The sequence below is a fragment of the Euleptes europaea genome, chromosome 2 (genome assembly GCF_029931775.1).
Source record: "Euleptes europaea isolate rEulEur1 chromosome 2, rEulEur1.hap1, whole genome shotgun sequence".
In the NCBI taxonomy this organism is placed as follows: domain Eukaryota; kingdom Metazoa; phylum Chordata; class Lepidosauria; order Squamata; family Sphaerodactylidae; genus Euleptes; species Euleptes europaea.
This window is the reverse complement of record NC_079313.1, coordinates 15,352,035-15,363,064: the sequence shown is the minus strand read 5'-3', so window position 1 is coordinate 15,363,064 and position 11,030 is coordinate 15,352,035. Positions and strand designations below refer to the sequence as shown.

General features: G+C 48.9%; 1 protein-coding gene across 1 annotated transcript in view; it reads left to right on the top strand.

Annotated features, from left to right (window-relative positions):
- The first annotated feature begins 2,308 nt into the window (after positions 1–2,308).
- MAP1S (microtubule associated protein 1S) overlaps positions 2,309–11,030 on the top strand; it is a 44,770-nt gene continuing 36,048 nt past the window's right edge. Inside the window, exon 1 of the mRNA XM_056844678.1 lies at positions 2,309–2,430. Coding sequence (XP_056700656.1) covers positions 2,313–2,430 — 118 coding nt within the window. The 5' untranslated portion in view covers positions 2,309–2,312. The remainder of the gene's footprint in view (positions 2,431–11,030) is intronic.

Genomic DNA, 11,030 nt, shown 5'->3' with positions numbered 1-11,030 from the left:
TGAGCTTTTGTGGAAGAGGGGCTGCTGGGCAGGCAGCAGAACTTCATCGCGGCTGCTTGCTTCAGCTCACAGGGCTCTTCGCGTGTTCAGACACTCCAATCTTTTGTGATTGCGGGAGTGCAATTTTTGGCTTGCGTGCTAGGCGAAGGAGGGCCGCACACTTTTCGCCTGGAGTTTCTTTATTCTATGGATCACGATGGGTAGCCGTGTTAGTCTGTCACTAACAATGCATTCTCGTGGACTGAATGGAGATCTGGGATTCCTGTCTCATTGCCAATGCTGATTTCTCTATGCCTACTACCCCTCTGCATATCACACCTAATCCATTCACGTCTGCTAATGTAATTTAAGAGCCCCGTGGCGCAGAGTGGTAAGCTGCACTACTGCAGTCAAAAGCTCTGTTCACGACCTGAGTTCGATCCCGCAGAAGTCAGTTTCAGGTAGCCGGCTCAAGGTCGACTCACCCATCCTTCCGAGGTCAGTAAAATGAGTACCCAGCTTGCTGGGGGTAAAGTGTAGGCGATTGAGGAAGGCACTGGCAAACCACCTCATAAACAAAGTCTGCCTTGGAAACGTCGGGATGTGACGTCACCCCATGGGTCAGGAATGACCTGGTGCTTGCACAGGGGACTACCTTTACCTTTTTTATGTCATTTACATGCTTTTGACATTTACATTGCCAGCAGGTGTCTGAATTCACTCTTCTCTACCTAAAGATAGATGGAATCACATTCTAGCTGTATCTGGAGAAGTGAGCTGCGGCTCATGAAAGCTTATACCCTGCCAGAAACTTTGTTAGTCTTTAAGGTGCCACTGGACTCTTGGGCCATTTATGCATGGGAGGTTCAGATTCAGATTTATTATTAATACAGCATAAGCCAGTAAAACACATGTGTCTCATGGGAGGTTTTGCCTTGGATTTGCTGCTCTCTAGATGCACATTTCCCCCATCCGAATTCTCAAAACTCTACAACTGAGGACAGCTGCCGATATCATCTTTACTGGCCTCCCCCCTCCATTTCCCCTCTGAATATGGGAATAATATAGATTGAAGGGGTGCAACCTGTATGACGCTTACTTGGGATTTTAGAGTTTTTCTGTGTGGTTTTATTTGTGTTTTTATGTATAATCGAATGTTATTCTATGTTTTTAAAATGATGTTTCCCGCCCTGAGCCGGTTCGCTGTAGAGGGCGGGCTACAAGTTTGAAAACAAATAAATAAACGGGGTCTTATTGTTGAGTTTGGAGAATTTTGATGGGGAATATGTGCCTCTAGAGAGTGGCAAATCCAAGCCAAATCCTCCCATGCAAAAATGGCCTTTTTGCTCTTTTTATTCTATGGGTGGGGGAAGGCGCTCTGTGCATGCCCAGAGGCGTCCCTTTGTTAGTCTTTCTTAAAGGGAGGGGGAACCTTCGCTTTAAAAAAACTAATATGTTTGGAAGGTTTTGCCGTGGATTTTGCCACTGTATAGATACACATTTCCCCCATCTGAATTCTCAAAACTCTGCATGGGGGCTTATTTTTTTAGTTTTAAGGATTTGGATGGGGAAATTTGCATCTAGGGAGCAGCACATCCAAGGAGGCAAAACCTCCCATGATGGTGAGGGGTCTGGAGGCCAAGTCCTATGAGGAAAGGCTGAAGGAGCTGGGTATGTTTAGCCTGAAGAGGAGAAGACTGAGAGGGGGTGTGATAACCATGTTCAAGTACTTGAGGGGCTGTCATATTGAGGAGGGTGCCGAATTGTTTTCTGTTGCTCCAGAAGGCTCTGTCTAGACATAAGGAAGTATTTTCTAACAGTTGGAGCACTTCCTCAGTGGAACAGGCTTCCTCGGGAGGTGGTGAGCTCTCCTTCCCTGGAGGTTTTGAAACAAGAGGCTAGATGGCCATCTGTCAGCACTGCTGATTCTGTGACCTTAGGCAGATGGTGAGAGGGAGGGCATCTGGGGGGGAGGTCGTTGTGAATTTCCTGCATTGGGCAGGGGGTTGGACTAGATGATCCTGGTGGTCCCTCCCCAACTCTATGGTTCTATGATAAAGGACCAATCACAACAACTCCGGTTTATTCGCCTCCGAGAAGGGCACCCTGCACACGTGCAACGGCTCCCTGATCTTTTTTTTAAATTGTTCACGGCTCTCTTAACGCGGGAAAAGAAAACTCAACCGGCGCGCGGGCCCCGCCCACACCACGCCCCCTTACCGCCGATTGGCGGGTGGTGACGTCAACGGGCGTGGCCCCGCGTGGCGGCGGGCGTGGCCAAGCGGCGCGCGGTGGCGGCGGCGGCGGCTGGTTCCGTGAGGCGACCCACCAAGATGGCGGCTTCGGCGGGGGTCGCCGGTGGCCCTCCGCGCTTCTCCCTCCTGGTGGTCTTCGGGACCGGGGGCGGCAGGCCCGGCCTGCGACGGGCGGTGTTGGGGACCGTCAGAGCCGGTGAGGGAGGCGGGCCGCCCGTGGCTCTTGGGGGACCGGAAGTGGGGTGGCACCGTGGGGGGGGGTTGATGTGATGGTTATTATGTGTGTTGTAAATGTGGGATTTTTTTGGGGGGGGTAGGGGGTAGGAAGAGCGTCCCCTCCCTCCCTCATTTTTAGATTTCGTGCCTGTTTTTTTTTTTTAAATAAACATTTTCTTTTAAATAAACACCCTTTATTCCAGAACATGGGTATTTAAACGACAGGGCCTTCTTGGGCAGAAACAGGAAAGAGCCCAGTAGCACCTTGAAGACTAACACAATTTCTGGCAGGGTCTGAGCTTCCTGAAGAAGTGAGCTGTGGCTCACGAAAGCTCGTACCCTGCCAGAAATGTTGTTAGTCTTTAAGGTGCTACTGGACTCTTTGCTCTTTCCTATCGCTAGTGGCAGACTAACATGGCTACCCATCACAATCTGTCTCCTTGGGACAGAAATGTTTGCGTGAGGGTGTGGGGGAGAAGAAACAAGCCGCTAAAATCCGTGGGGTGGAGCACGGTAGGGCCACCACCAAGTTCTGTGTAGCCAGGACTAGCAAAATAGAACCGCCATTGACAGATGCAGTCAACCCCCCCTCCATCTCTCTCAGTGATATCTGGGCTAATAAGGGGAAATGGGCTAAAATACTGGGGGTTAGTGAAATGAACGGGAGCATAGGAGGATCCTAGAGGGGGCATCCTATGGGGATTTTGTTTGGAAGGGGAGTAGGAGAACTGGCGTTATGTTTGAGAGGCTATGCCAATGTTGTTGGGGGAAGCGGGTGTGAAAGGGAGTAGGAGGATCGGATATAGTAGAGGGCTAAGTCAAGGAAGAGGCGAATGGGGGATATGATAATAAGAGTTGGTTTTTGTATGTTGACTTTCTCTACCACTTAAGGAAGAATCAAACTGGCTTATAATTCTCCTCCCCACAACACCCTGTGAGGTAGGTGGGGCTGAGAGCTCTAAGAGAGCTGTGACTAGCCCAAGGTCACCCATCTGTTTTCATGTGGAGGAGTGAGGAGACCCACCCTGTTCACCAGTTTAGAGTCTGCTGCTCATGTGGAGGAGTGGGGAATCATACCCAGTCCTCCAGATTAGAGTACGCCGCTCCAAGGGTGAAAGGGAGGGACTTCTTCCCTCGTCTCTTAAACAGGTGGGGTTGTTTTGCTGGGAAAATAAAAGCGCATTCAGGAATGAAGGGAGTAAGAGCTGTGAGGGTTCATATGAATATATGGGGCAGGACCTGCTTGGGGAGGTTAGTTGGAGGGCCATAGGGGAGGGTTCTTATATGATGTGGAGTGAGGTAGGAGGTGGAAAAACATGGAGGACAAAAAGCAGAACTGGAGGAACTCTGTGTGGCGAAGAGGCTTTTAATTTTTTTTAATAATGGATCAACCGCCATTCTCTTCTGCCTGACGAATCTTAAAAAGAAGTTTGCAGCGGTTTAAAATCAGACATTGTGCCTATGCTCATGCCTGCATGGTGTCAAGTTCACAGACCGTAGGTGATTTCTAAATTTGTGTTTCATTTCCTTGGCCAATTGATGCTGCTTGTGCAACTTCTTTCTTACAGTGTACCTCCCCATTTTAAAAGAGCTGTGCAGTCTAATGGTAGGAAATAACCCCTCTGTGCACATTATACAGGTGATAAGCACATATGGCTGCTTTTGACAGGAAATAGCATTGCACTGGATGAATGTTGGTCTAACCTTTCCAGCTCAGTTGTAAAATCTCCAGAGGCAGCCTCCCTAAACCAGTTACACGTTTGTGGAAGGGGGGTGTTGCCGTTATAATCAGGGATATGATAGAGCTGTTTGGGACAGAAGCTTCAAAAGTGAAGTTGCTGTGTGTTGGGCTAATGTCTGCAGTTTTGGTGGGAAAACATCAAATGGCTGGGCTGGGCAGGGTAGAGGAGAAAACCATGGGAAAAGGAGTAGGTTGGTAAATGGGGTCCAGGCTCTTAAAATCAAGTCCAACGCCAGCCCTTTCTGTTTTGGATCTTGTATGCCTTTTGTGTGTTTCTGTGAATCCTAGCTGTCTAGAAGACATCATTTCAGGGCTTCCTAATTCTAGAATTTGCCCGGCCGCATGGTTGGAGAAACTGTCGGGTTCACTCCCTCAGATCATTGGTGGACGGAAGTGAGTTCAAGATACTGCGAATAGCTGGTTTTCTTTTGGCAAAAATGATCCCTCTGTTTTCAAGTTAGGCTGGAGGCTTCCAACTTTGTCCCAGGCACAAAGGTTCCTTGCCCCCCTGTCTGTACTGGGCTTGCTTCATATGATAGGTGGAGGTACCTCTTCCTTCCCTTTGTTCATGTTTGAGGCTGAGAGAAGGTGCTGCATGGAGAAGATGCAGCGGAGGGAGTGTTTGTGTTGATCCCCCAAGAGGGTTTTTCTTGGCCTGGGGAGCTTGAGGCAGGGAAAGGATCAGAGGCATGAGACTGAAATAGGCGTAGCTAGGAGGAAGCAACCAGAGCAGTTTCCCATCGTCAGTTCTGTGTCAATCTGATTTCTGGGGTGGAATTCTGGTTTCTCATAACGTCTCCTTAAATGTCTCGCTCTTGGGGGAGTCTCTATGTTTAGCTTGCTCCTTTGGCATCTGTCTTTGTTCTCTCGCCTCTGCCAAGCTTTGGATGTTTCCTACCTTGGAGGCAGAAGGCTGTGAATTTTGACTTTCTGCTTTCTGGTATTAACGATGCCCAGGAATTGAAGGAAAGCCGTTGCTGTTTTTAACTGCCAACCAAGTAGTTTGTTTTTAAAAAAATGCTCTGTGTATGTGTGACAGAGCCAAGATGGAGTGTAGGAAGGAACAACATTTTAATAAGAGGCTTGGGGTGGGGGAGTAAAAAACATGCTTAGCTGTTGGGGTGATGGAACCCAAAGCTTCAGGGTGACCTGAGAAATTATGTCCAATGACAGCTGGCCTTACTTTCTGGGTCTAATGTTAAAAATGTGATGCTGGTTTCTAAGGCTGTAAACTTCAAGCACATTTAATAAGTTAGATACATAGAGTTGGAAGAGGGGTCATACAGGGCATCTAGTCCAACCCCCTGCTTAATGCAGGATCAGCCTAGAGAATCCCTGACAAGTGCTTGTCCAGCCTCTGCTTGAAGACTGCCAGGGAGGGGGAGCTCGCCACCTCCCTAGGTAGCTGATTCCACTGTCGAACGACTCTTACTGTAAAAATTTTTTTCCTAATATCCATCCGGTACCTTTCCTTCCGCAATTTAAACCCATTCTTGCGAGTCCTATCCTCTGCTGCCAACTGGAACACCTGTTCTCAAGGTGGTTTACAGCATGTAATAAGGACTATTCAGTTCAAAACTGCACCCAAGGGTACTCAAAGAACTTGCAGATGTAATTTTTGAACCTCTGTCCATTATTTTTGAAAAGTCTTGGCAAACAGGTGAGGTGCCAGAAGATTGGAGGCGGGCAAATGTTGTCCCCATCTTCAAGAAGGGGAAAAGGGAGGATCCGGGTAACTACCGACCCATCAGCTTGACTACTATACCAGGAAAAGTGTTCGAACACATCATCAGTCAGACCTTGAGCATTTAGAAAGGATGGATCTGATCACTAAGAGCCAGCACGGGTTTCTCAAGAATAAGTCATGTCAGACTAATCTTATCTCCTTGTTTGAGAAAGTTACTACCTTGCTGGATCAGGGGAATGCTGTAGACATAGTTTATCTAGATTTCAGTAAGGCTTTTGATAAGGTTCCACACAGTATTCTAGTTGACAAATTGGGAAAATATGGTTTAGATGCTATTATTGTTAGGTGGATCTGCAGCTGGTTGACAGATCATACCCAAAGAGTGCTAGTTAATGGTTCCTCATCTACTTGGAGAGAAGTGACTAGTGGAGTTCCTCAGGGATCTGTGCTGGGCCCTGTGTTGTTCAACATCTTTATAAATGATTTGGATGAAGGAATAGAGGGGATGCTTATTAAATTTGCAGATGATACTAAATTGGGAGGGGTAGCAAATACGGTAGAAGACAGAGCCAAGATGCAGGATGATCTTGACAGGATGGAGAAGTGGGCTAGAACTAATACAATGCACTTCAACAAAGACAAATGTAAAGTTCTGCATTTATGTAGAACAAATCAAATGCATAATTATAGAATAGGGGAGACTTGTCTGAGCAGTAGTGTGTGTGAAAAGGATCTTGGGGTCTTAGTAGACCAAACACTGAACATGAGTCAGCAGTGTGATGCGGTAGCTAAAAAGGCAAATGTAGTCTTGGGCTGCATCAACAGAAGTATGGTGTCCAGATCACGCGAACTGATGGTATCGCTTTACTCCGCTCTGGTTAGACCTCAACTAGAGTACTGCGTTCAGTTTTGGGCACCACAATTTAAAAAAGATGTGTCCAGAGGAGGGCAACAAAGATGGTGAGGGGTCTGGAGACCAAGTCCTATGAGGAAAGGTTGAAGGAGCTGGGTATGTTTAGCCTGAAGAGGAGAAGACTGAGAGGGGATGTGATAAGCATGTTCAAGTACTTGAGGGGCTGTCATATTGAGGATGGTGAGGATTGTTTTCTGTTGCCCAAGAAGGTCGGACCAGAACCAACAGGTTGAAATTAAATCAAAAGAGTTTCCTTCTAGACATTAGGAAGAATTTTCTAACAGTTAGAGTGGTTCCTCAGTGGAACAGGCTTCCTCGGGAGGTGGTAAGCTCTCCTTCCCTGGAGGTGTTTAAGAAGAAGTTAGATGGCCACCTGTCAGCAATGCTGATTCTGTGACCTTAGGCAGATGATGCGAGGGAGGACATCTTGGCCATCTTTTGGTCACTAGGTGTTGGGGGGAGGTAGTTTTGAATTTCCTGCATTGTGCAGGGGGTTGGACTTGATGACCCTGGTGGTCCCTTCCAACTCTATGATTCTCTGAAAGCTCTGCATGAGATGAAAAGGTGCTGGGACCTAACCCCCCACCCCAAAGTTCGTCATTCCTTGCCTTTGGGCAGTCAAGCCCGGATGTTCCCTCTTCAGTCATCCAAAAATGAAACCGAGAGATCGGTTAGCGGGAGCCTTCGGTGGCATAACTGAGCGTGCCTTTCCTCCTTGCCTGTTGTGTTAGTGCCTGAAACTCTTGAGCCCAGACTTGTCTTTGCCCCGTCGAAGCGATGGTCCCAAGTGGGAGGGGGCAGCTTCTTTGAACCCCTTCCTCTCTTGCGGCTCTGGGGTCAAGGGGCATGTTTTCACGCCAGGGTGAGTCAAGTTTTTGTGGCTGGCTTTATGCTTCTTCACTCAGCACAAAGGAGCCCATTTTTCTCCAGGCCCTCTTGCCAACGAGGATTGGGGGGGGGGTGAGGCGAGGACTCCAGTTGGCAGTCGCAGTTTGCCCACATGAACAGATGGGAGGTGGTCGAGGCAAGACGGTCCGGGGCATTCTCTCCTTTTGTGTTGCGTTTGTCCCGAGAAAGCAGATTGCTTTAATAGCTCCTTCTGCAAGAGTCCTGAGAAAGAGTTTCCTGTCGCCGGAGGGCCTCTTCTTTCTCGTGCATGTCTGAGTCACTTCTGCAAGGTGTGTGCGTGCTGGCAGCCAGAGGTGCACCTGTTGTAGAGTGTGCCTTCCGGCAGCTTTTCTAAAAGAATCGGCTTGTAGCAGCTTGCAGTGGGGTGACTGAAAGATTTGTGGTATCTGCTCTGCCAGCTGTGCCTCTCAGGATGCCAAATTCTGGATGGTTCACCTTTTTTGGTACCGCTACACAATCAGAAATTGTGTGAGGGCTTTGGTTCTTTCACTCCTGTTTTAAAACAGAGAGTGCTTCTAGCCCTCATTGTGGTGGAATTTGAAACTTGCCTGGCTCCAGTGCTCACAAGCTGGAAGGTCCGTGGCCTGTGTGGTGTCTCCCTCTTGGCCTCCATTTTGTATGTGTGGCTCCATGTGATGTGATATGGGGAGGGGCCGTGGCTCAGTGGTAGAGCATCTGCTTGGCATGCAGAAGGTCCCAGGTTCAGTCCCCGGCATCTCCAGTTAAAGGGACTAGGTAAGGATGTGATGGGAAAGACCTCTGCCTGAGACCCTGGAGAGCTGCTGCTGGTCTGAGTAGATAATACTGACTTTGATGGACCAAGGGTCTGATTCAGTATAAGGCAGCTTCATGTGTTCATATGATTTCTACTCTCCTCACTCAGTTGGTAATGTGTGGTCTCACCTTCTCCCTTGGATTAAAAGAATAATATAAATATTGTACACTTGTCATTTACAGTTTGTGAAGAATCTTGCCCCTTCTCAGCTCGCTAGATGGCCTTAGCAAGCCGCCCTGGTGTGGTGGTCAAAGTGTCGGACCAGGACTTGAGAAACCCAGGTTGAGAAACCCAGGTTCAGAACCCCAGTCATGCCATGGAAGCTTGCTGGGTGACCTTGGGCCAGTCACACACTCTCAACCCTGACCCTGGCTAGTATTTGGATGGAAGACCTCCAAGGAATAGGAGGGTTGCGACGTGGAGGCAGGCAATGGCAAACCACCTCCCAACATCTCTTGCCTTGAAAACCCTACAAGGTCGCCATAAGTCAATTATGACTTGATGCCTTAGGTTGGGAAGGAAGAGCCTGGAGAGGAGTCCCAGCTGTGCCTTAGGTAGGGAAGGAAGATCCTGGAGTGTAGTCCCAGGTATGCCTTAGGTGGGGCACAACAGTGACAAGGGACCCACATGATGGAACAGAAGCAATATGAGGCCACACCGGGCCTCACTGTAGCTGCAGAATGTCAGCTGGCCTTCCTTGATTTATTTTAAAGCTGTCCTCTAGGTATAAGGCCTGGGGGCTTTAAAAATAAAGCCAAGGCTCTTGAGATGCCTAATCATACTTTTGTGTGGCGGTTGTGCAGGTGTGTCCCATGCACTTTACTATGCCCTCATCACTCCTGCTGCTTCTGCTGTGTTGGTCCTGGCCAGGATTCTTCCAACCTTCTGCACCAGTTCAGACAACCTCACATTACCACCCTAAGCAGAGTTACAACCTTTCAAGCCCATGGACTTCAGTGGACTTAGAAGGGTGTAACTCTGCAATGCTGTCAATATTGCAATCGGAGTCCATTTATGCCAAGCGAGTGGTTGGCTGTTAAGATCCGTCTCCCCAATATCCATCCTCAGCAGAAGCAGCTTCTACTGTATCATTGGGGGATTGCCTTTGGGTCCCTTGCAATGATCCGAGTGCCAAGCGGTATGGAGACCGTCTGGCACTCCTTGCTGGCTTGCTCTTCCTGGTGGCGGCCAGGTTTTGGCTAGAAGAAGAAGAGTTGGTTTTTATAGGCCGACTTTCTCTACCTTTTAAGGAGACTCAAACCGGCTGACAATCTCCTTCCCTTCCTCTCCCCACAAGAGGCACTTTGTGAGGTAGGTGGGGTTGGGAGAGTTTGGAGAGAACTGTGACTGGCCCAAGGTCACCCAGCTGGGTTCATGTGCAGGAGTGGGAAAACAAACCTGGTTCACCAGATTGGAGTCCACCGCTCATGTGGAGGGATGGGGAATCAAACCTGGTTCTCTGCATTCGAGTCTGCAGCTCATGTGGAGGAGTGGGGAATCGAACCCGGTTCTCCAGATTAGAGTCTGCCACTCATGTGGAGGAGTGGGGAATCAAACCCGGTTCTCCAGATTAGAGTCCACCGCTCTTAACCACTACACCACTCTGGCTCTCTGTGAGCTGAGCTGTGGGTTCTTTCTGGATGCCGTTGACTCAAGGCTGACTCAAGCAGCTTTCCTGGAAGGATGAAGCATTGCTGACCACTGAGGTGGCCCAGGGAGCTGGCCGGAAGCTGGCTATGTCAGAGTGTGTCATGGAAGTTCTGGGTATGCATGCGTGTGCCTGGAAAAGGTCTCCTGGGCTGCATCCTCTCCTTTTAGAAGGGAAGGAGGGCTCATCACTGGCGCCTGAATTCTTGGGATCCATGAGCCAAGAGTAGGACTCTTGTTTTGGGCCAGCATCCCCCTTCTCTTTCTCCTGATAAAGCCAAGGGAGTCTTCCCAGGTTAGAAGTCATCTGTCATTTATGCATGGGAGTTTTACCTGAGGTTCGTTGCTGGCTGGACCCACACCTTCCTCTCGGGAATCTCTGCCCCAGCGGTCTCCAAGCTCAAATCAAGTCCCCACCCCTTTAAATGCTGCTTTGTACTTGGCTTACTTGTAGTGCTTACTGTGAGAGAAAATCCCCCCCAAAGCCCAGTTGCCACATAAAAAAGCATTTTAACAGCAACAACCCAAAAAACGGAGCAATCTGAAAGGAGGGGGTGGGGGTGGGGGGAGAAATCCAAGCCTTGGTTTTAAAAAGCCTTTCTTTTGTTCAGAAAGAGCTCCCAGGAAGCAGGAAGTATTTCAACCCCTGCCTCTGGACATGCTGCTTTATAATTGGCTGTGAGAGATCCCAAGCTTGCGTGTCTCACACTTTGCATTATGTATGGGCATTTCAACCGGGCTGAGCTCAGGAGAGATGGAAGAATCGGGTTAGCAGAGGAATGGGAAGACCCGGACATTGCGAGGGCTGGCAGCAAAGTCATCTCTAATGGAGGGGAAACTCATGCATAACTCCAAGGAACAACCGAGACAGACCGGGGGGCGAACATGAGTGAAAGTATTCATGCATA